This window comes from Harmonia axyridis, chromosome 2, assembly GCF_914767665.1.
Source record: "Harmonia axyridis chromosome 2, icHarAxyr1.1, whole genome shotgun sequence".
Classification (NCBI taxonomy): Eukaryota; Metazoa; Arthropoda; class Insecta; order Coleoptera; family Coccinellidae; genus Harmonia; species Harmonia axyridis.
The window spans coordinates 38,147,113-38,174,686 of record NC_059502.1 but is presented as its reverse complement, the minus strand read 5'-3'; the positions used below and the strand labels follow the sequence as shown (position 1 = coordinate 38,174,686).

Here is a 27,574-nt window from a genome sequence, read left to right as displayed (position 1 = left end):
CGCAATTTTAACAAAAATATTGAATAAAAACAAATATAAAGTTTCTTCTTTGGTCGTCTTCTTCAACAAGCTTCTCAATATGGAAATTGGAAAGATAAACGGCCTACCTTGAAAGTCTTCATACAATTTTACCATTTATCCTCTGATTACTGCGGAAAATTCATCTCGTTTCGGTTCTTTCTTCTACTGGATCAAAACTCTCTCGATACTGGCTTCTTCCGTATTCCCAATTGTTGATTGACTCACTGGCAATTTTTCTTCTTCGCAAATTCTGGACACATAAATTCACTTCCACGTCGATTTCGATGTCTTATCCAAATAATTCTTCACAATTTGTGGTTTCTTCTCCTATCTCGGATGATGTAGGGGTTTTTCACTTTTATCCCGACGATGAAGAGATTTTTTCACTTTTATCCCGTTTGATGTAGGGGTTTTTCACTTTTATTCCGTCGATGAAAGGGTTTTTTCACTTTTATCCCGGACGATGTATGGTTTTTTTCTTCTTCGATCCCGGTTGATGTTGGGGTTTTCACTTTTATCCCGGACGAGCCCCCAAAATGTAGGGTTTATATATTGTTGTCTAGGGTTATATAATAAGGCTGCCGGTACTTAACTACTGCTTATTTACACTTTCTACAATCTCAACGTCATTGAATGTACATCCACCAAACTTTCGTCTATTGAAGTTATTTTATTTCGTCTAATTGTTAATCGTCTAATTATTCGAGTAGATCCGTCTATCTAACGTCAAAATTATCTGACTCGCTGCGTCTACTCTTTTACGTCGAATCATATGCGTCTAATCTCTCACGTCGAATTATTTACCTTTTTCCGTCTAATCTTTAACTTCGAATCCTAACTATGTCCGTATCTTCTCTTACGTCGAATACCACCCTCGTTCGTCTGTATCGTACTCCAGTCTCCGTCTCAAGTACCTCTTCCCCTTACGTCTCCCTATATCGATAAATCTGCATGGTCCACCGTTTTAGCATCGATTGTGTAGTTTTCGTATCGTCAAGTCAGTAGCGTATCATTGGTTAAGAATTCGGATCCCACATATATATCTAATATTCTTCTCCGCAGAATTCTACCTCATTAATTTCGAAGTTATAATTTCTGAAAAATCTATTCGGATATAACTCCAGCTCCAAACTCCACGCGATGTGCAATTTATCATATGATTCCAGAAAACAAGTTAATTAACACTGTTCACGCCAAGTGAACGTTCTTTTTTTTTCAGTTCAATTTTCTCGAAACTTTTCAATTTTCAGTTATTGAATTTCGTTTGAATTTGAATGCGGTATTTATCGCAATTTTAAAACAGCTGTGATCTCTGCCGCTTAGCGCACATGTTGTGATTTCCATCAGTCAGTATCATTCTTTACGTGTTATACGAAAGATTTGATTGTTTCCATTCTGCTACCAAATAATAATAATTATTGTTCTAATTTACGTACAATATCGTATTTTCAACGCGTTGTTCGCTGACAATCGAAGTTGTGTATATCAGAAATACAGTGTTTCTGTTCCATAAACATTAAATCAAAAGACTCCGTTTGAGAACTAAAGTTGTCACCAGTGGCGTACTCTGTGACATTCCTAAGGATAAGTTGGATCGAATTAATAATTTTCCAGCTTGTCAATCATAAAGGATCTACCACTTCTGGTTCAGTTTGTTGAGCTCAATCAATCTGCTTCTGGAAGCTGAGGACTGCTGCAAGATCCATAACTTAAGTTCACCCACTTCTAGGTAAGAATATTATTTTATTATTACTTTGGTTTCACTTGTCCTTTTCATTTTCGTACTGTGTTGGGATAAGATTTAACTCTAAATACAGTCCACTAAAATTTTCTTTATAAATCCCCAACAAACACTGTGATATCACAGGAAATAAAAGACCGTAATGTAAATTTGTATTGTAAGAGTATCCGCGGTCAATTAAATTTAATTTAGGAACTTCAATATTACAGTAGTACCAACCTTTGGATTGAGATCTGATCCTTGTTGCATTAGTGTCCCGATAGTAAACCAGAAAGAGTTAGCCAGGGAAAATTGGTTCTCAAGAAGCTCGTTGAAAACTTCACAAGGATGGGGGTTGTGCCATTCATGAGGCGAAAATCTAGCTACAGTAAACATCGTGGCAGATACTAAGACGTAGGCAGAGAACACATACATCCAGATATCGGCAGCCAGAGGATTCATGAAAGAGAAGAGGCGTGCCTTCCGAGGTGTTGGTACCTTGAAAAAGAAGAGAATATTTTGGATGATTTCTGAAGGTTCTTCACACAATATTCAATTACAATGAAATATGAGGTCAAAAATGTTGAAAGAGAGTCAATACTTCATAATCAAAACAAACAATACAAAAACTTTTTGAATGTCATAAGCATGCAACACCAAAAGAATGACTTAATGGAACGTTATTCTATTATTTCTTTTCCGTACGAAGTTCTCATCTATTTTCTTAAACGATATTTATTAGACGAACACGCTTTAAAGAATGAGATGGAACAAAAAAGAATATTTGATACTGTCGTTGGGTCATTTTCAATAGAAACTCAATACAAATCACAAGACAAAATACTGTGAAATGATAATGAACGTTGATATTTACAGAAGTGTAGGTAGGCAAACAGTCAAAATGTTTTTTGAAATAATTAAGGCTACCTGCAAAACAATAGCAGAGCTCTATCTCAAAATGTACCAGCAATAAACCAGAAACAATTTTGGGCTATGAAAATGTTAACCAATCGATCTCCCTCCTAATTCCTAGGGTTGATCCATTCGAAGGCGTGAACTTGGCAATGGTGGGCAAGCAAAAACCTGACATGAAAAATGCACCACCAACAAAAAACCAGATAGTATAATCTAGTGGTTCCAAGAATCTGAACATGTTATATTCTTTGTCCGTCGAAGCCTACAGGTGGAGCAAGAGAAGATTTAGTTCTTTCAGATCACTAATATAACTATCATAGGTTACGAGGTATCCAGTGAGATGAGAATTTGTTATTTTTTGAAACAATAGTGTGATGAGAATGTTTGTTTAAATTGATGTTTGAGAAATCTACTGGTTTGCCAGAAAGGCCGGACGGTTTTGAAATAAATATTTAGTGGCTACATGTTTTTCTATTTGTGGGTCTTACGGTCTGTGGTTGGAATGCGCATGCTATTAAGTCTATTTTTAACGCTCGCATCGGGCTGGAATTCAATTTAACTTTCAGGTCGACCAAAATAATTTTTATCTCTCCCTTTCTTTAAATTTCTGCTTCCTTCCACTCGAATCAGGAGTAAGAGTATCTGTTACATTTATAAGTAATCCTTGATTTAATTTCACTTAATGTTCTGTTGCCTGTATAACAGTGCAGAGGTGAGAAGGCAACATGGCGGAAAACAAGGTCTTCAATTTACAGAAAGGCATGTGACGAGCCTTATGGGGCATTATTTATGACAGCAGATAACCTTTGGGGGTCATCAGAGGAAATATGAACCCTGTGCGTTACATCCAGGGACCGTATGCTTGACAAGTGATCTTTTTGACGTACACGTTTCAGGAACGAATGATACACGTGCGAGCGGTTTTCCAAAATGCTATTCTTGACAACCGTTCGTTTCATTAAACGTACACGTTCAAAAACGTGTACTTCCAAAAGCCGGCACCATTGTAAAATTTCACAGATGAGATGAAATGTTATCAATTTATGTGAAAAATTGAAAAAAAATTCGAAAAGGAATTGTTCACTGATATATTCACACATATCCCAGCAAATTCAAAGAAGAATTCAAATAACTGATAGTCAAAAAAGTTGTCTGATTGACTTTTGCAAAAATAGCGGGCATCTTCGAAAGGGTAAAATTTCTGATCAATTTACTTACAAAGATGCACAAAGAAAATGGGCATAAATTGGTAACATTCACAATAGTACGCCAGGTGCATCTAGGGATTGAAAGGAAATAACAGGCAGTGGTCCTCTTATGTAAAGCAGCTTATAAATAAAGTAGAAGTGAATATAATAGATATTTTCGAAAAATTATCTATTGAGAGACAAAAAGAGACTTAATTTTTTTTTCATCATTAAGTATTCATAATATCAGCAGAAACATTTATGTTGTGCATTAGGTAAATTTACTTGTTATTTATTAGTTTTTCACATGAATTTCTCATGAAAATATGTTCATGCTAACAAACAAAATAGTAATAATTTATTCAGAATTAATAAGTTACATTTTAAATCAAAGGATTCATAAATCATTAAATCATATATTGATGAATTGTTCAAAAAATTTTCAAATTACTCGGCTTGATGATTGCATCTCAATCTTCGACCTGATGCCAATTCCGGATTTATCCTCTGCATATGCACTTCTACTCGATCTTTATCGATGACATGTCATTTATTCCCAAATCAACCTGTGATGTGCCATTGTCTTCTGGTTCCGGTACATTGTCTTCTCAATGCAAATATTATGGAGCACTACACAAGCATTGACAATGTTACTTGCTATCTCCGGAGTTCAATGAAGAACCCTATGCTTGAGTAGACAGCTTCAGAATCCCATTACATCTTTCAGGCTTTTGATATATCTTCTTTTTTTTGTTGTGTGAATATTTTAGAATTCCTTCTACTGGTTCATTTTCCAGAGGTATCATCATTCATCTTCTTTGAGAATTTCCAGAAACATTCAAACAAATTGTTTCTCACTCAAATCATTGATAAGGTTTCCGCGCTGTATATATCTCCGCTAATCCATTTGTTCCACATCATCCAATAGATCCATTAATAACAATTGTACTATTTCGTCTCACATTATCTCAGAAGAATGAATATGACTTATGAATATATCTCCATGGCATTTAGATTATCAAAGGATCAAAACGAATGCCAAAAACCTCTCAGTAAGCATTCGCACCGAGAACGTGTACGTTTGAAAGTTCACGAGTCAAGAATACCAAAACGTGTGACATTCGGAAAGTACGTATACGTTTTGAAAGATCACTTGTCACAGGAATAGGGTCCCTGGAGGTAGTGGAACCCTCTGTTTTGCCTTATTTACGAACGTTTACCAATCCACTCTTCCAACATGATTGTATACCACCACCTATAGGTTGATTAATTTCAAAAACAATTGAATCGATTCGTTTTCTTGTTCCCTAGACCTCTCAATATTCCGCCATTAAACATGTCGGGTATATAACATGTTTATTGGAAGAAGATTACTCCGTTTACCAGACACTTCAAAGACTCCAGCGGTACTTCGGCACGAGTTACAAGTAGCTTTGGAATTAAATACATCAAGAGGGAATCGATCACCTCCAGGGTCGGCGTTAGGGGGATACAGTAAAGCTACCGTTTCAGGCGCCTCTATTTGAGAGGCGGCAATTCGATTCAGTTTGCTGGCCGCCTTTTCATATTTCTGCCTAGATTCTTAAAAACAGCATAAGGTTGTTCCGCTCTGCTGCGTTTATCAACATTTCCTGAAATAAAAATCTCTAAACCGCCTGTATAATAAATAACACATGGCAGCCCAATAAATAACAGAATTCCATATTACTGTCCATTATTTACATAAAGGTTATAAGCGGAGCATTCCGTCTGGTGAGATTGACTATGGTTTATTGATGTCCGGCTTATCCTTGAAAACTCTTCAGGAACGAAGGAAAAATTTCGGGATAATGTCTGTTTATAAGCTCCTTAATGACCTCATTGATTGCCCCTATCTACTGGCAAGATTGAATTTCAATGCAGTACATGTTAATTTGCGTCACAGAGATTTTCTTGTACCTGAGTTTCATACCAGGAACTATTCCTATAACAACCCAGTGGATAGGGCGATGAGAGCATCTAATGAATCGGGTTTGGATTTGTTGAATGAGTCCCTCCCTATTCGCGATCAAAAGATATTTCAATAATTGAATAAAACTGTTTCATGTCCATATATTTTTTTTTTTTGTATATTTTTTGGGCCTTCAGCTGGGCTGTATTATTTCCTTCGTTTTATTACTGTTTATTTCTTTTCGTTATCATGTAAAATGATTGTACCGTTGAAATAAATGAATAAATAAATGAATAAATAAATAAATAAATAAATAAATAAATAAATGAATAAATGAATAAATAAATAAATAAATAAATAAATGAATAAATAAATAAATAAATAAATAAATAAATAAATAAATAAATAAATAAATAAATAAATAAATAAATAAATAAATAAATAAATAAATAAATAAATAAATAAATAAATAAATAAATAAATAAATAAATAAATAAATAAATAAATAAATAAATAAATGAATAAATAAATGAATAAATAAATAAATGAATAAATAAATAAATAAATAAATAAATAAATAAATAAATAATAAATAAATAAATAAATAAATAAATAAATGAATAAAATCATTATGTATTTCACGCTGACGACACCATCTTCGCTTTAGAATTATTTGGAAGCCGATGTTCACACGTTCAACATATGGAAATTTTCTTACGATTTTGCATTCGAAACTAGTTATTGTTTGATTCCAAATGTTTATTTGGTTCCGCTGAAAACTCAGCGGAACCATTTTTGTAATCCTAATTAGTTTTCGAAATAATATTTTTCATTCACTAGAATTTGATTTTTTTATACACGATTTCAAGATTTTTCATCGAAATAAGAAAGTTCTGTATTACCGTCGGAGCAGGTGCCGTTTTTTTTGCTTCAGTCGCCAAAATTACTCACGCCGACCCTGATCACCTTATTAGGATTATGCGAAGACGCATAAGATAATGCATAAGATATCATAGAGGCGCCGCACATTATTAATAATTATGATTCTTCTGAAATTTGTATCCATTACTATTCTAACTCTAAAAGTTATATTCTTTAGTAGTATTTCTGCAGCAGAAAAGTTCTGGGAGAACTATCACTGAAGTATTTCAGAGAACAAGCCGTAAAGAGCTGCTGCTAAATACCTGGTGACCCAAGTTATCATATACAGGAATATCTAGCTAATTTATAATAATAATAATAATATTATTTATTTTCCTCAGCGACAATATTACAAATCATTGTATAAGGAATGGTCAATTTAAACAATATAACAAGAACAGAACATTATTCTAATAATGAAACAAAACAGAAGAAACAAAATATCCCTAAAGTTACCCTAAAAAACCATTTAAACTATAAATACATTTTGACACAAGGAAATTTTTGAGTTTTTTCTTGAATCGAGGCAATGGCAGATTTTTAATCTCATTCGGTATCTTATTATAAAAACGAGGTCCTGCAAAATTAGGAGATCTATATGCTAATGAATGCTTTGCAAAAGGTTGATGTAATATATCCTTATTTCTTTGTCTGGTATTGACCTCATGATAGGAATGAATTTGGACAAAATTATTCAAATTTATATGCACATATACACACATCTCAAAAATATACAGGCCATACAAGGTCAGGATACCATATTTTAGAAAATATTGTCTACAAGATGTTCTATTGCCTATTCCAGCAATCCTTCTTATTACACGCTTTTGGGCCAGGAACACTTCCCCCACATTGGCAGACCAACCCCACAAGCATATTCCATATGTCAACCGAGACTGCACCTCCGCGTAATATACCGTGATGAGTTGTTCCGTAGTCAGGACATATCGCAAATTTTTGAATTTATAGCATATTTAATGTAATTTCGAGATCAATATTTCGCAGTGATATTTGTAATTCATATTCTCATCAATATATATTCCTAAAAATTTAGTGTGGTCAACCTGGCTGCACAGTTCCCGATCAACCTCCACACTCAAAGGACACAATTTTTTTTGTGGGTTATGAAATTGAACCAATAAGGTTTTTTCCATATTGAAATGAAGGCTACTCTCCGAAAACCACGATCCCAAACCCAATAAAGCCGTTGACAACCGATATATTGTTTCTTCCTGTGATCTTCCTGAAATAACAACAGATTTATCATCTGCATATTTAATTATAAATTCACGGGGCACAGCAGAGTCCACACTGTTAACATAAATGACAAACAATATTGGAGCCACCACTGAACCCTGTGGCACACCGATAGTGACTTCTGTGGTATTGGAGCAAATCTTTCTCAATTTACCATTCCTCAAACTGGACACTTCAACGTATTGAGTACGACCTGTCAAAAATGTTTTCACCCAGTTTAGGGGCGTACCAGATATTCCCATCTCCTCAAGTCGAGCAATTAATATATCATGATTGACACAATCGAATGCTCTACTTCAGTCGCAGAAAATTCCCACAGGACACTCTCCTGCTTCTAAACTTGTAACGATCTTATAGTGAATTGCGTGTACTGCGGTTATTGTGGACCTTTGTGAGCAGAAACCATGTTGTGTTTCAGAAATTTTTTTATTCGTTCCCAAAAAATCCAACAATCTCTCGAGAAAACAGTACTCGAATATTTTAGAGAAGGTTGACGGAATTGTTACCGGCCTATAATTTTCAACATTTTGTTTATAATTTTTTTTGTATATGGGAATAATTTTACCGATCTTGAGTTCACTTGGAAATTTTCCTTCGCAAAATGATAAATTAATAAGATGACAAAATGGACTCAATATCATATGAAAAATTTTTTTGATGAGAAAGGATGGGATACCGTCCTCACCACATGATTTCTTATTTTTCAATTTTTTCATAATGAGATCATAAAGATCAACGCCATTGAACGGATATAAATTAAGTTCATATTTCACATCATCACTAGATGGTATGATGTTGTTGGTATTTGAGACCTTGTTTTTTATCCCTTCAACAACTCTGAGGGGTGCTTCTTTGAAAAAATCATTGAATCTACTTGCAACAACTTCGGGATCACTTATTTTAGAGCCATTTTCCGAAATAGTTACATCCTCAATTTTTTTTTATTTAAATCCGTTAATTTCCGATACTACATTCCAAGTTTCATTAGTTAAATTCTCACTTTCCACGATTCGGTTTTGATAATACATACGCTTATGAAATTTTATGAGAGATTTATGAGCTCTTCTTTTTTCTTTGTAAATATCTTCAAATTGAGTATATTCTTGACTTAAAGAGTGTAAAAATCTTAATTCGCTACTGGACTTTCTGACCACATCATTAACCCATTTTTTTGGCTTTTGCTGTACATATCGCATAGATAAGGGAAACCGGTTATTAAAATGAAATAAAAATATATCATAGAATCAGTTTCCAAATCGTTGAAAGCATAAACGAATGACCAATCCTCAGAACCTAAGTCATAACAAAACCTATTTATATTATCAGAGTTAAACGACCGTCTGTACGTTGAATGTACCCTTTCAACATCGATTGTCCCAAAATTTATATCCGAGAGTATTAATCTGTGATCAGAAAAAGCGAAATCTAATACACATGTAGTACCAGAAACAAAATTCAAATGAACATGGTCAATGCATGATATAGAATCTGTCGTCACTCTGGTTGGCCAGAAGACTGTGTTGCCTAGCCCAAACTGTAACAAGAAGAGTGAAATTCTCTTAAATTTACTTGATTCGTTCAAACTGTCGGAGTTGAAATCACCGCAGATAACAAATTTTATACCTGGTTTATACAAAGACTCGAAAACAGCATTCAGTTCATACAGAAACGTATCAACATCTCCACTAGGTGGTCTATAACAATTTATAATAATAAAATTATCACAATCGGTTTTGAATGAAACTGCACTCAGTTCACATTGACCCTCTATTGAATTCCGTTCTAAGTTGATCGGTTTCACTATTATATTTGTTCGGGTCCAAATTGCTGTACCACCACCATTTTTTATGGGACGACAATAACTAGCTGCCAATTTGAAACTAGAAATTGTCAACTGATTAATAGCATCTTCTTTTATGCATGTTTCATTGAAGCATAAAAATTTAACCGAAGGGAACTCATCCAAAAGAATCTCCAGCTCACTTATTTTTTTGAAATTTAAAGTTTGTACATTCAAAAAAAGTAATGTGGGGGAAAATTTTATATATATATATTTGACAAGATAATAAATAAATTAAAAAATCGCTTTGAATAACATCAAGGTACCTCTCTAATGATGTATAAAAAAACTTCTTAGATTTAACAGCCCTGTGGTAGCTACCCCCACTTTTATTTTCAAATGACACCCCTGTATACCGTCAGTGAAAATTGCGTGTCATTCTATTTAAAATACATATTTGGAATTTTTTCAGTAATAACAACAAAAACTTTAACATTTTGTGACTTCTTTTGCGTTATTTGAATATCCTTATAAAAATGAAATGCCATGTTTATACAAACTTCACATATGAGAAGTGTAGTGACTCTGTCTGCTTACCGATGGCGCTATGGGTTTTCGCGCCACACTACTTCGGCTCCGGCGGATTTGAAGGGGTCGTTGCAACGCAACGGGGTCACCTTTCCATGATGATGTGAGAGGGTGTGTTTTAGGCAGAGATCGCTGGATAGTCTAACTGAAGACTTTACCAGAGATCTCGGGACGAAACACCACCCCTGGGAGAGGGTGCACTTCGTTATTGGGCTCTAGAAAGACTCGCTAAACGATGTTTTTTATAATGAAAAAGTTGCTTTGAATATTTCTTTCTTGTTTGAATTGCATAGTTGGTATTTTGGTTGCAATTTATACTTCACGAATTGTTAGTGTGTTTGTTGTTTAAAAAAAAAACAAGTATGTGCTATCGTTGTATTCCAAATAGAATGACAAGAAATTTCAACTGACAATGTAAAAAGGGTGCCATTTGAAAATGAACAGTGAGGGGTAGATACCACAGAGCTGTCAAATAAATAAATAAATAATGAATTTATTTGCAGGAATATACAATCTACGAACAAACAAAATTCCCACAAAGGCTAAGCCTGTCCGTGGGGTGAACGACCAAATTGAAGTTTTCTCTTAATTTTTTTTACTAACTTTTTTTATAGAACATTAGGAAGGTACTCTGATGTTATGCAATTCTTTTATTTTTTTATCTTGTCAAATAAGCTAGATATTGCCTGTATACGATAAATTGGGATACCCGGTATAGGATACTGAAGTTGGGGACAATCTATATAATTAATTGCTTTTGTTTGTTGAATAAAACTGACAAAACGAACCCACGCCTTCATGATTTTACTACCAGAGCCAGGGAGACTCCTTTAGTACCGTATCAAATTCAGGAACCTGATACTGAGTGCCGAATATGTAATCAGATATTGTTGCCAGATATAGAAGATTTTCACAAAGAGTATCTTAATATAAAAAGGTTGATCAATTTAGAAGTTTTTTCGAGGAAAAACTAAATATTAAATGAGCTGTAAAATCCATAAGACCTTTCTACCATCCTGCATTACAAGAATTATAATTTCAGAAAGTAAACCAATCGCGAAATTCTACACGGTCAGCCTGTATTGGACGCAGTTGCATACAAATGTAGGCAGGCGGATTTTTCCGTCCCGGTCTCACCCGCCAATTGGACGCCTAGCTTAATTTTGTAGTTATTAAGAATTTAGAATATCATGCGGATCCGAAGAATATTTTAATGAAATTTACAATCAACTACTAATATATAATTATATCAAATGAAGAATTGGAAAAAATGAATTCACAGAGTGATGGAGAATTGGTTCCAACTATTTTGATAAACATTTTTTTTATTTTCATTCAAGATATTCAACAGCAATAACTGAAAACAAAAGAACAATTCAATAATAATAATATTACTGGAGCGATTATCTGCACAATGAATAGATGCGTCATAGATTTTCGGGGCAGTGTCATGAACGGGTTGGTCAGCGAATGTTGACCACCGTTCACTTATCTCCGGTTGGGATGTTCTTTTAACCCCTGGAAGAGCGGCTTTCCAGAGGTCTCGGAGAATTAATAATTATGTAAGTTTACCAAAGATTTTATACGTAAGTCCGGCCTGTCGCTTCAATGGACAGGTCTTATTAGTTGAATTTTCTTCTCTAGGGACTGGATTAGTTTATTGGGTCAATGAAAATCGATTTAAATTTTAAATTAAATATAATAAAGAAAAATAAAAATAACCAAAGTTACAATATCCCTTGAAATGTTGACTCAACGGCCAAAATTTCATAAAACAAAAAATGTCTCAAATAATCTGTTATTCAAACAAACGAAACAATATATCAACTTTGAATTTGGGAGAATCAGGACTACTCAAATAAACTTATTTTCATTGAAAAAAAAAACATTCAAACATCAACAAATAAACCAAAAAGTAAATAACCAAAAACTTGCCCTTATCCCACGATGCTAGGTGAGTATTTTAGGCCCTGCCTAAACCTAGTTTTAATTTTGTCAAACTGTTCACTCGAAACGTGTAATTCCTTATATAACACTTCACTCCCGATCCGCGAACTCCGATCTAACCTAATTTATTTCAAAACAACTTCTAAACTTTATCCCAGAAAAAAAAAAAAAAAATAATCCCTAATTTTCTATTTCTGACCTACTTCTTCCTTTCTCAGAGCCAAAACAATTCCTTTTCCTGAAATACTGAAAATCTCGAAAACATATACCAATTAACCGTCTATTCAACTTATCCTTATTAAATATTATTCTGATATTGAAAAGAAATTGCTTGGCTCTAAGTCCGGTTTCGCGACCGACGTTCTAATTCTCAACCTTTTTTCAATAAGAGACCCTAAGCGATACTGACTAACTCTTTTGACCTCCACAAAAAATCCTAACATCATACTTCTCTAAGACCGCCCTAACTACTCCTCATGATACCATGTCAATTAGATCATTGGTTAGAACATTTTTCATCTTTTTTCAATAAGAGTCCTTACCTCTACTTCAAACTAAATTTTTCTGTCGATCTCAGCAAGAAACATACTTCAACTCCGCCTAAGACCTTTTTGCTGCGTCATCTGAGAAAGACCCTGACGGTTTTTTGCATGTACCGAACTCAGATAAGTCAAGATTATTATTATTTTTCTTATCCGTAAAAAATATATCGATTTCACCAACGCCGTGAGACGGTTACTAAGAAAAGCATTGATTGGAAAATAAAACATCCTTATGCTAAGATAAGATCAGTCTAAACAAGTCGCGATCACTCTTTTGAATTTAGCGTATATTCTCTCTGCATAATAATTTCCAATAATATCGATAATTTTCAAATATCCGCTTTACTACAGCAGAGATTCATTGAGACAACCGATTCTGCCAAGATTGAGGATATCCAAGAAACTATATGATCTTCTAGTCATGACCAACAAGGAGATCATACCCCAGTTTCTTCTTGACTACCAAAATCTCGAATTGCCGCTTATCTTCTACTGTGCAGCTCTTTTAATAGCAACAGTGCTGGGTATGAAGCTTAAACCTATAAATCAGCAATCAGCCAGAGAAAAACAAACAAAAAACCAAATTGTTAAAAAAAAATATTCATAACATCCGACAAAATATTGGTAGGCTCAACCAATTTGTAAAAGAATAATAATGGATCGTCACCGGCAGCATACAACGTGAATTCCGTGTTCAAGAATTCGCTCTCTGCTTCAGGTTTTACCATAAGTTTACATTACTGAAGCGTTTTTATTTTTTTTGGCACACGTCTAGTTTTCCTAGAAAAATTTTTCAAAGATGAACAATATCGTAATTTCGCTCCAAGGCAGTGGAAATATTCTGAACTAAATAGTAAAACTGTTTCGTTCAATGATACAAAGCTCTTCCGAATGATGAAAAATTGTTTTTATCAAATTGAAAATTCTCCATGACACTTAAATCTCAATTTCAATCAAGTTCGTTAAGATCCATGGTTACCATCACAGTGAACCACACAATGAGAATATTAAATAAAAAATCTGTTACAAGAAGTGTATTTCAATATCCCCTTATTATTTACTCATGCGGAATATGCAGATTTGATTTTTGTTTATGATTTTTTAACGGAAATGGAAATAAAGCCAAAATGTAATACCAAAGACGATATCTCAACCGACGTCAACCAAATAAAGATACTTTTGGACAAGTATTCCATCATTCTGAAGAACACGGGCAATATCTTTCCTAGTAAGGCAGAGCACATTAATAGGCTTACTCAAAATTAAATTTCCAATTAAATTGTTGAACGGGTATAGGAGGAACCGTTTATTAGTACTCGCCAAATTAGTTCCGAATTAGGAATTTGAGGTTGAAATTAGAAGTAGGTAGAGAACACCTAGTTGAAAGAATTTTCGAGGAATGTAATATCTTAAGAGTCTGTTTACACCACACTGCTTGGGAAGCAGAGGGGTCGCAACGTAAAGGGACAAGAGTGGGTGGGCGTCGACGATCGTGGTAAAAATATCATCATTTTTTCCAAATATCTGATTTGTTTCCTTTCAATAGCGTCCTTCATCATATTATTTCTTGCTGAAAACAGGCATTTGATTTCAATTGAATGATTATTTTTTTCAACAACGCCATCTGAAGAGGCACCTACAAAAGGCCATTTTTTATTAATAAAAATTCCACTGTTTGTGATCTTCGAGCACAATTCGTTTTCTAATAGACGCTTCGCACGATCTTCATTATTTTTCCCGAATCTATAGCTTTTGCAGAAAAATGTTTTTATAAAATGCTTTCAACTGTTGAGCAACAACTTGTCACAGGAGGCATTTTACATATTTTCCCAAATATTGAAGCCGTCAACAATTTCCTCCTCTACTGATGCCAATCAGCAGAATCAGTTTGAAGCTGTGTTTTCAGCTCAATTTCATTATAAGCTTCTTCTGCTTTGATTAAACCCCTCAAGAATTCATCCCTATATTATTGGAATGTTCCCTCATCTATGTATGGTTTTTCACAATTTTCTCAATAATTATCTGACCATGCAGAGAACTGTAGTTTATCACATTCTTCACCGGCTCTAGAACACTACGTGCTTTCGAGAGTTCTCGTAATTCGTTACAGTAGTACCTCAGTAAATGATTGGTACATTCTATTTCCTGAACTATACAAGGTGGCCAAATTTCGATGTTTTAGCACTTCAACTTTTGAACCAGAGGATAAAGACAAAATCTGATACCCCATTCTATTTCTCTTTTTCTGGGAAACTAACAAGAGTAGTAGGTAATCATTTTTGGCTAACTTCTTTTGTTTTCGAGTTATAGGCGAAAATTTGAAAAATGGCGATATCGGAAAACATTGATATCTCCGCGAATACTGATGATAGAGCTCTGAAATAAAAACAACATAGAGGCACTTCTTTACGTAAAATCCAGTGGCCTGCTAGTCTTTTCAAAAGGGTTTTTAATTATGAAACTATGACCCAAATTTATGTTTTTTCAAATGGGAACACTAGATTTCTACGCTATTTTTTGAAAGCTCAATCTTTCCTGATTTCAAAAATATATAACATCGTATGGTATCGTATCAATATAAATAATGGAAAATGGTCAAATACCTTTTTCCATAAAATAATAAGGTTTTGTACCATCTAAGAGTCTCAATATTTCTATGGTTTCAACTGTTGATGAACACAGAAAAATTGAGCTTCTTATAACAAGAGTATTATTAAGAATTTTTTTTTTTTAACAACTACTGTCCCCATCGGCAATCATTTTGCTGTATCAATTTGTACATAGGTAAACTGGAACAAAATCCTTCAGCTTCTATGGCTGTCGAAGATGAATTTCAATTTTCATAGCGTGTATGCACTGTTGGTGTTACATACTTCATTGTGTACTCTTTTATTTTGAAATAATTGTGAAAAATTGTCTTTCTTTATACAGTGAAAATGAAAAACAAGGGACATTCATATCATTTCGAAATTCTACACAGAATGCGTACGAAAACTAATTTTACTGAAACCTTATTTTTATTTCCTTCACCAAACGCATATTAGATAAATTTTATTCAAAAATAACGGAGTGACTGGAATGTTCTTTTAGAGAAATTGCTGAATATGAACAATTCGGAATGTATCCATAGATATTTCCCTGCATAAAAGGTTCAATTCAATACACATAAACAAAATTATAAGGAGAACTGCACAGGACAAATAGATATGAAAACTTCTAGTAATACCTCAACCCGAAATTGAGAATACCATTCTAGGAATTTCAGTTTGAAAATGGTTATTTCAATGTCGGGTATATTCTTCATTTCTACATAAAATCAATGAGTAAGTAGAAATATACGTATAGGTACAAAAATAGACCATTTTAAATTTTTAGTCCTAAATGCCTTCTTTCAGGTACCTATGCAATGCTGAACCTACCTAGAAACTGTCAAATAGTCCAGCAATGAAATAATACGGTACACAAAAGAGTACCGAATAACCTTTATTTACAACTGATGTTTATCTGATGTGACAATGAAATCTTGAAATAACTCTAATAAATTTACACGAAATCACTTCTTGTTAACTTTTAAAGTATTATTCTCAAGCAGTAGCACAATACCGAATCTTAGATAGGTTCTGAACTACCCAAATTTTGTATTATATGAAATATGTTAAAAACAAGGTAATTTGCCAGCCATCATTACATCCGAATCGATTTTTTCAATAACAGATATCTACTTTTTCTCAAACTTACGAACCTTCGGTCCGAAGTAATTAATTGACTATTGCATCCAATCCGAAACCTTCCATGAGGAATACATTTTTTCATTCGAGAAAGTAACATGAAAATTAGACATATGGCTTTAAAGATAACCAATGCTGGAATAGGAACTTGCAGATTTAAGCGACAAATTTTTTTTTTGTTCTTAACAAATAATTCAGGTTTTCAAGAATATATTTCCTAAAAGACGGTCCTGATAGCTACAAGCCACGCCCCTCAGGGAGGAGCAACGATTTTTAGTTCACAATTCTGGCACTTGAAACAGATTTACAACGTCACATAGAATTTTGAGTAACTATGATGTAATATATTTCTTATTGGTATCATTGGAAAGAAGAAAAATTAGGCTATGACCATTTTGTATTAGATTTTCGAATTTAAGTCAACTGAAGCGACAATAAATTAATTAAAATTGGTATTGAAAATCGTTCTTTCTACGTCAATAATACAATTAATTTGCAACTTTAAGTAAAATTATTACCTAACGATCATACAAGGGATAAAGACCTTCCAATATTGTTTTGAATCATCTCGATAGCGTTTACCGTTTCTGAGAAAATCAAGACCGAATTAGTTAAGAAAACGCCTGAATTTGCGCCGCGTGAACGGACTCTTAAAGCAGAATCAATCCCTCATCAGAAGGTTAATTGGAAATTTAATGAAAAGGTTGCGAATATGTATTCAACAAAGAGGAAATCATTTCGACCATTCTATGTAAATTTTATTTTAATCATCAGTTTTGCCTCTCATAATATGTTTCGAATGTTTATTCTGTATTAGTTGTAGATTTTTTGGTTTACGTAGGTACGTATAAAGATATTTGACCACGACTACTCTATAGGTAATCTGTACATTTCGAATGATCTTTCAGAAACATATTGATAGTCATTTTTCACCAGTGAATAATGACTAATGAATAATGGTTCATTATTGACTACTAAGAATTTTGAATTTGCCAAGGACTCAAACCCGTGACTTCCGCTATAAAATACTGGACTCATAATCACCAAGCTATGGGGATTGAGAGTAAAAATTTCCATTTAAGGTTTTCTTCTATGATATCCCATTCAGTTTGACAGATTGAAAAATAATATAAACGTCTGTTTTCCACGAATTGTGCACAATAGAGATCGAAAGTGATGAAGAAAAGGAAATCAGAAGGCTTTCATCCGAAAAAAAATTCTTGCGAGTTGCGATGAAATCAAAAAATTTATCTCTGAAGCATGTAAATATCTTGTAATGACGGTAAAACACTAGCTAAATTCAAGTGTCGTTTGAATTACATTCATGAAATATTCTTTTTCATCAGGTTGCAATGATAATGGGAGTTATGGGTGCATGCCGAGCGAATGAATTGTACAACATGACAATACAGAACATAAATCACTTTGGATCAGTTCTCTTAGTGAATGTACCCATTACCAAAACAAAAATCAGTAGAAGATTCACTATTAATGAAGATTTTTACCCGATTTGTAAAAAATACATCGACCTCCGTCCAGCACTCGTAACTTCTGATGTATTCTTTCTGAATTATCAAAATGGCAAATGCTCTTCACAAAGAATAGGTAAAACAAATTTACGGAAATGGGAAGGCAAATAGCCGAGTTTCTGAAGCTGCTAAATTGCAATGAATATTCAGGACATAGCTTCCATAGATCGCCTGTAATCATACTAGTCGAAGCAGGTGGAGACATAACAAGACTGAAGGGACATGAGGGTTGGAAATTCACGACGGTTAAAGAAAGTAACATTGACGAATCAATTAAGAACGAATTAGATACAGCTCATAAAAAATCCGAGTCGATACAAAAAGCAACAGCATCTAAATTCGCAATTGAAAATATCAAACAAGTAAAAGGGAACAAAACATTGATTCGTCTACAAATTGAACGCCTTCGTTCAATTTTAAAAACTGTTCCGTTACTATTAATATAAATGAATAGAAATACATATATTATGTATTTCATTTTTATGAGAGTGAAAGTATGGAATGGAATAGATGGCGAGTGAAATTTTTGACGTTTATCGTGAGCTTGCAATTTTCAGTGCGAACACAGAAAATGTTATGTCGACGCTTTTGATGAGTAACTATTTTTATTGTTGAAAATGCAGATCAATTTTAATTTTACCGATGAAGTCGTGGACAAAATATGGTATTCTATTCGCACTCGGGTGAACTTCACCCTTGTGAATAATAGTAATCATTATGTGCTCCTCGAATAATATACTATTTCTGGATTGAATGAATCTATACGTCAGAATATGAGTGATGAAAAACGAATTTTGAATTTGGAAAACTACTTTAGAACTCAGAAAGAGCTTTGTATCATTGGAAGATTCAGCTGTACACTCTAGTTCAGAATATTCTCACTGCCTTAGAGCGAAATAACGCTTCAAAAGTTTTTTCTAGGAAAACTTGACGTGTGCTGAAAAAAATAAAAACGCTTCAGTAATGTACACTTATGGTAGAATCTTAAGCAGGTAGTGAATTTTTGTGAACGAAATGTACAGGGTGTTTTTTAGACCTGCAAATTTAATCTGAACATAATTTCCACCCTGTATTTTCAAAGAAGTGTAAGAATTATTGAAAGAAGACAATCATATTGTTCTATACTGAAAATTTCATCAATATTGATCAAGCCATACCAAAGTTATAAATAAGAGAAAAATCGGTCGAATCGGACAAATCACCTTGTAGACTCTCAATAAAGGCCTCAAAAACCATAAACTGTTTCGAAACTGCCTTGACTAGTGTAAAGTTCTCCTAAAATCTGACGGTTCCTTCCGGGATCACCCTGTATAAGGCGTACAACTTTGCTTCCGCAGTTTTGCAATAGATGGATGTAACGGTGAGTGGTCGTCGAAATAAATATAGCGTAGATGTCATACAATAAGTTTAGGTATTTGTAAACATGCAGAATTGATGGCAAGACTCATGTCAAACGCAACAATAATTGGCAGGATCATTGGGGGTGACACCACAAGCCATTTCAAAACGCCTGAAAGTCATGGGAATGAGGCAGAAGCAAGGAAATTGGGTGCCGTATGAGTTGAAGCTGGCGGTGTTTGAATCGAGGGGTCCACGGGAGATTTTTGCTTTTAGTGAGAGGAGATCCGGGGGAGATCCAGGGGAGATCCGAGGAGATATATATATATATATATATATATATATATATATATATATATATATATATATATATATATATATATATATATATCTATATATATATATATATATATTTATATATATATATATATATATATATATATATATATATATATATAAATATATATATATATATATATAGATATATATATATATATATATATATATATATATATATATCTCCTCGGATCTCCCCTGGATCTCCCCCGGATCTCCTCTCACTAAAAGCAAAAATCTCCCGTGGACCCCTCGATTCAAACACCGCCAGCTTCAACTCATACGGCACCCAATTTCCTTGCTTCTGCCTCATTCCCATGACTTTCAGGCGTTTTGAAATGGCTTGTGGTGTCACCCCCAATGATCCTGCCAATTATTGTTGCGTTTGACATGAGTCTTGCCATCAATTCTGCATGTTTACAAATACAAATATATATATATATATATATATATATATATATATATATATAATTCGTAAGAAAATTATTGATCGCAATATATCTAATGGATAAGAATGTTGGGATGTTTCGATCTAGGAAATTCAGTGATACACTTTTATATCATCCAAGCTTTCGGTAAGACCTCTTACTCTTTAAGGAACCCCATTACCATAAAAGATTATTCTTGGAGATGTTATCAATAGCAGTGACTGACAATACTATGAATACAAAACAAGATACTAACAATCTTAATAACATCTACTCCTACTTGATAGAATTATCAAAAAATTTCGCATCCACCATTTCGTAGTTTCAACACCTGAAAATAATAAACAAAATTAAGAAAGTGAATATAATTCTGTGTAACCAAACAGTTGTCATTTATATCTCTCTTTGACGGATGGTGTCATGGTTTGTTTACCTTACATGAATTGATGTCTGACAGAATATATGAGTGTTATCAATAATATTTGTTACTTGTTTAATCTTTATTACTGTGAGAGAGTAGTTGGGTTGAACTATTTTGTTTTTTGAATATTTTGAAATAAGATCAACAGGAAGGAATAAAACCACAATATATGTACGTTAGTTTTGTGAACTTGCTATTTGTAATGTTTATATTTAATATATATTGCAGATCCTTGAGAAAGGTAAGAGGTCTTACCGAAAGCTTGGATGATATAAAAGTGTATCACTGAATTTCCTAGATCGAAACATCCCAACATTCTTATCCATTATATATATATATATATATATATATATATATATATATATATATATATATATATATATATATATATATATATATATTTATATATCTTACTAGCTCCTGAGTACAACCTTGGTCGCTGTGGTGACCCGGTTGTCTTGGATCCATCCCGCTTGTCGGTGAATTTAAAAAAAAAAAAAAAAAAAAATATATATATATATATATATATATATATATATATATATATATATATATAGATATATATATATATATATATATATATATATATATATATAGATATATATATATATATATATATATATATATATATATATAGTAAGTATGCTATATATATATATATATATATATATAGCATACTTACCAGCTCGGATAAGAGGAGAGGCTTATCACAGACGCACAGAGAGAAGTTATCCTGTGGACGACGAGGATCGTTCGGGCGTTTCTGACCAGTGCGTGAGGATGCCTTGGCCCACCATAGCCCGGAATTCTCACTACGAAACCCTATAAAGGTGGTACAAAAAAAAAAAAAAAAATAAAAAATAATATATATATATATATATATATATATATATCTATATAATTCGTAAGAAAATTATTGATTGCAATATATCTAATAGATAAGAATGTTAGGATGTTTCGATCTAGGAAATTCAGTGATACACTTTTATATCATCCAAGCTTTCGGTAAGACTTCTTACCTTTCTCAAGCATCTGCAATATATATTAAATATAAACATTACAAAAAGCAGTTCACAAAACTAACGTACATATATTGTGGTTTTATTCCTTCCTGTTGATCTTATTTCAAAATATTCAAAAAACAAAATAGTTCAACCCAACTACTCTCTCACAGTAATAAAGATTAAACAAGTAACTAATATTATTGATAACACTCATATATTCTGTCAGACATCAATACGTGTAAGGTAAACAAACCATGACACCATCCGTCAAAGAGAGATATAAATGACAACTGTTTGGTTCCACAGAATTATATTCACTTACTTAATTTTGTTTATTATTTTCAGGTGTTGAAACTACGAAATGGTGGATGCGAAATTTTTAGATAATTCTATCAAGTAGGAGTAGATGTTATTAAGATTGTTAGTATCTTGTTTTGTATTCATAGTATTGTCAGTCACTGCTATTGATAACATCTCCAAGAATAATCTTTTATGGTAATGGGGTTCCTTAAAGAGTAGTTTTGTGTTAGAATATTTAAGTTAGTATTCAGCCGCTTGAAAGACAAAGAAAAAGAAGAATATGAATCTGGAGTCGTGTATAGTATACCTTGTGGCAGTTGTGAGAGAACATACATAGGACAGACTTCCAGATGGATCAAAGAAAGAATAACATCTCATAAGAGTGATGCAAGAAGAAATTTAAGAACTTGTGCCTTGGCTATACATGCGAACAACAATGACCATGTAATAGATTATTCTAACACAAAACTACTCTTTAAGGAACCCCATTACCATAAAAGATTATTCTTGGAGATGTTATCAATAGCAGTGACTGACAATACTATGAATACAAAACAAGATACTAACAATCTTAATAACATCTACTCCTACTTGATAGAATTATCTAAAAATTTCGCATCCACCATTTCGTAGTTTCAACACCTGAAAATAATAAACAAAATTAAGAAAGTGAATATAATTCTGTGGAACCAAACAGTTGTCATTTATATCTCTCTTTGACGGATGGTGTCATGGTTTGTTTACCTTACACGTATTGATGTCTGACAGAATATATGAGTGTTATCAATAATATTAGTTACTTGTTTAATCTTTATTACTGTGAGAGAGTAGTTGGGTTGAACTATTTTGTTTTTTGAATATTTTGAAATAAGATCAACAGGAAGGAATAAAACCACAATATATGTACGTTAGTTTTGTGAACTTGCTTTTTGTAATGTTTATATTTAATATATATTGCAGATCCTTGAGAAAGGTAAGAAGTCTTACCGAAAGCTTGGATGATATAAAAGTGTATCACTGAATTTCCTAGATCGAAACATCCTAACATTCTTATCTATTATATATATATATATATATAGGTATATATATATATAATAATAATAATATTTATTAATAATAATAATAATATTTATTAATTCCATAAAATTACACAAAGTAAAAATGGAACAGGTCGGACACAAACATAATTAACTTCCAGTACAGTTCTCTTTAAATTCACAAATACTATATGGCTCACAATTCAGAAGTAAAACATATAGGGCCTTCTTAAATTTAATATGACTCGATAGATTTCTGATATTTAAGGGCAACACATTAAATAGACTGATTGCCATAAATTCAACATTTTTTTCTCTCAACGTAGTTTTATGTGTTGGTACAATAAGAGGACACATTCTTCTTGTATTATTCAAGTTTTTATATGGCTCAAAATACTGGCTATGTTTACTGACAAAGATTAACAGTCTATAAATGTACAGTCCATAAACTGTAAGTATATTGTTACTTTTGAAGAAACCCCTGCATGATTCCCTATATCCAAGATGTAACATAGTTCTCAAAGCTCGCTTTTGCACAACAAAAAGACCACTCACATATGAGGAGTTACCCCAGAATATTATACCGTATGACAAAATGGACTGAAAATTAGAATAATACACCAGTTTTAGAAGCTCAAGGTCAATCTGATTCCGTAACATGAAAAGCAGGTAACAAACAGAATTCAGTCTTCCTCTAAGTTGTTCTGTATGAGGTCCCCACTTCAGATGTTTATCAACTACAACCCCCAGAAAAACAACACTATCTTCAACCATGACATCTTTGCCTGAGATGTTAATTGACAAAGGATATTGTAGCTTGGATCTTTCACTATAAAAAAACATACACTGGGACTTGTCAATGTTCAATAGAAGATTGTGGTTACAAAACCATTCTCCTACAGACGTCAGCAATCCTCTAGATTCCTCGGTGGCGGTGGAAACATTGCGGAGTTTTAGTAGATAATTGGTGTCGTCTGCGAACATACCCATTGAATGTCTCACTGCAACTCTAGCCTTTGGTAACCGGTTTATGTACATAATAAAAAGTGCAGGTCCTGGAATGCTACCCTGTGGCACGCCCATAGATATCTCTCTTTCATCCGATATTAGAAGCTCACCATCCACCTCCATGACAACCATTTGTTTCCTGGATGACAAATAACTCTCAATGAGTCTCAACTGATTGTCTCTTACTCCACAGTCATCTAAAATTTCCAACAGTCTTTTATGCTCCACACAATCGAAGGCCTTCGACAGGTCCAAGAATAAGCCCATGGGAACCTCATCTTGTTCAATGGTCACGAGAACTTCCTTAATCCGCTCATAGACCGCAGTTTCTATATTTCTGTTTTTCACAAAGCCATGTTGATGCACTGAAATAACATTAAACTTATGAAAAAAAATCATTAATCTATTTGTCAAGATTTTCTCAAAGATTTTTGAGAACGATGGCAATATGCTGATAGGTCTATAGCTATTCGGATCCCCGATAGGTCCCTTTTTGTAAAACGGTTTCACCAAGGCAATTTTCAGTTGATCAGGAAAAATGCCCTCCTTGAAGGAACGATTTATTATAAAACAGAGAGGTGATAGGATTATATCAATCGAGGATTTAACAACCTTCATAGGGATCTCATCATAACCCCAAGATTGTTTATCTTTTAAAGACCTTACCGTTTTCAGAACCTCCTCGTGAGAAACTTCAAACATGAAGAAAGAGTTTTCAAGTCTTTCTCCACTCGTTGTAGCCGTTTTATTCAGGCCATCTGTCAGTGTAGAGGGAAAATCAATGAAAAAGTCATTTAATTCATCTGGCAAAGGAGAATCCTGATTGCTGGAAACAGATGATGAAATCTTGCTCTTCGTGAGGGAATTTATGACCTTCCAGGAGGCTTTTGATCTATTATCGGAGTTCCTAATGATGTTACTGAAGTGCTCTTTCTTTGCTTTGGACAGAAGAAGATCATATTGTTTTTTAGTCAAGTTATATGTGGCTTTTAATTCAGGTCTTGAAAAAGAAATAATATGGAGTATGTCAAGTTGCTTCTTAATATCAACCAATTCAGGTGTTAGTTTAAACTTTCTATTTGACGATGAGGCATTGATCTTTACTTTAGGAAAACAGAGTTCAAAAGTTTCAGAAAATCGTGTATGGAATGCATACCAAAGTTGATTTGGATCGCCTGGATGAGTAAATATATCATCCCAATTTAATTTAGATAGCTCTTGCAGGAAGACTTTGATGGAATCGTCATTTATTATTCTTCTTTCAAGGGTTTTTTCTTTATGATCATAAACTGAACAAAAAGTTGTGGTGAACTTCAGAGCTGAGTGGTCTGAAATATGGTACTCGATCACCTGAGTTTGGCCCACAAGAGATGTTACCATTATATATATATATATATATATATATATATATATATATATATATATATATATATATATATATATATATATAAATATCTTTGCTCGAGCCTCGAATTGAACTAATAAGTCTCGCCACGGCGCTTTCGAAAATCCTGTATGTGAAAACTACATCAATCAATGCGCTCAGTAGTAAATCTTTGTTTTTCGCATTATTTTTTCTCTATTTCACTCTTGCTGCATCTGAATATTAAATTTCGGGGGTGGGGAATATTTATTTTTTATTTATTCATTTAATACATTAATTCTACAAATCATCAATACATTGATGTTCCCATAGAATGAATATGTTTCATTTTTAAAAATTAGTACAATTCAAAAGTAAAAAACCCCCATCATGAATGTGTCATTTTATAATATTTAATAAATAATTTTAATGAATTTTTCTTCTTTACTTCTTCTGGTTAGTTGTTATATTCCATTACAGCCTGGTAGATCGGTGAATTTTTGCATACGTTTCGTGTTTATATTTAATTTTAAAGATCTATATTTAGATAGAGCAATGTTATTAGTTTTTTTTTTCGGTACTTTTCATTGATTTTTTCTTTGTTTCTTGGGTTTTCAAATCGTTCAATTGTGACTCTTTATTGATAGACAGAATTTTACTTGTCTCAGTTTTTCTGAGGTAGACCTTTTCTTCATTAGCCCAAACGAATTTATAATTGAATTGTTTCCTGAACTCTCTAGCTTCTTTAAAGAGGTATTGGTTTTCCCTGGTGAGATCGTGATTGATATAGAGAACGTTATCCTCTTGCAATCCTAATTTTTTTGTGCTCAATGTTGTTTTACGTTTTTCTGCCATCACAATTTTTCATCTTCATAATTTCTGAAAGTTATCCTAATCTTGGCTTTTTCCTTGTAACCAACTTTACTACACTCGATATCGTTCCTGTTTATATCCTTTTTCACGAGTTGTACCGTTTTTAATGCAAGCGTTCTCATCTCTTCGTTCGTTTCAATTTTCTTTTCAAATCCAGATATAATTAAATTGTTTTTCAACAATTTTTGTTTCTCATCACTTTTTTCCGCTTTTAAAGTTTCAAGTTGTTTTTTGAATTCTAAATTTTGTGTTTTCAACTCCTCAACTTCCTTTTTGATTTCTGAGACCTCCTGTGTTTGATTACTTATAGTACGCCATATTTAATCCAATTTTTCTGCAAGATCCTCCAATGTCGTATTTCTTTTCCGTTTTTTTTTACTTTTTCGAGCAAGATTCTTTCTTCATTCTCATCGTCCGATTTTTCATCATCCTCAGAGTCTGAGTCCGCTCCTGTCGATGATTCCTCTATTGTTTCACAGTCTTGACATCGGGTACAGTACCAATCCAAGTTACCATCCTTTAATTGTCTGAGATCATCCTTTTCCAATTTAGTGCACAATTCATGAAAATATTTTCCGCAATTTCCAGCACATGGAATCTTGAATTTCGATTTGGGAATTCCCTTGTCGCATTCGCCACATTGTAATTCCTTCTTTATCACTTTCTTCTTATGTTTGGCTTTTTTATTGGTGTTATTATCTCCCATGTTTACTTGTTTTACAGCGAATGTAATTAAAATAGGAAATTCACGTGAACTTCTCTCCTCGATTGAATTTCTGAATTATTTTCGAAGTATAGGATATTTGGGTATATTATTTCTAATTCAATATCACTTTCCGAAATTATGAACTTTTCATTTTAATGGTTTTCAGCAGACACACTCAGAACACATGTGTTCACTCTCGCATACGAAATCGCAATGATTATGTTTTACTAATTATTTCATTTCATTTAGCCACGAAGGGCGCCACATGAGCTGAATCTATGTCTTAAGTACCAGAATTAATATTATAGAAATATTGTGCGTTGAGTATCGTTTCAATATTTCCTGAATAAATTTGACACAATTACTGAACTTTGCTTTAGACGTCTTATTGGCCGAGTTTTCCACAAAATCTTTTTTCCATTGTCGAGTTCTCTCTTGGGTTTTCATCGAGATTTCCACTAACGTACAATATTCAAGGAAGCGGAGTTTCTTATACATTGGATTTCTGCTTTTTTAGCGCTCGTTCACTGAATAGATCGCTCATTTCGTCACAATGTCTGTACTTTTCGAATTTTGAACCGGGATTGGTGTCAAATGATTCTGTCCGACTTACTGTTGACAAATCTACACTCAAATTCTATAATAATAATAATAACTGCCCAACAAAAAGAGCTACACTGAAAGAAATATTGTTC

General features: G+C 33.2%; 1 protein-coding gene across 11 annotated transcripts in view; it reads right to left on the bottom strand.

The window, feature by feature from the left end:
* LOC123672359 (glutamate receptor ionotropic, kainate 2-like) overlaps positions 1–27,574 on the bottom strand; it is a 528,220-nt gene that overhangs the window by 143,590 nt on the left and 357,056 nt on the right. For 10 of the 11 annotated variants that reach the window (XM_045606439.1, XM_045606445.1, XM_045606449.1 and 7 more), the window contains one exon: positions 1,982–2,239. The exons of the other annotated variant lie outside the window; for it this stretch is intronic. In XM_045606439.1, the coding sequence (XP_045462395.1) occupies positions 1,982–2,239 (258 nt within the window). The remainder of the gene's footprint in view (positions 1–1,981; positions 2,240–27,574) is intronic. 11 annotated transcript variants of the gene reach the window in all.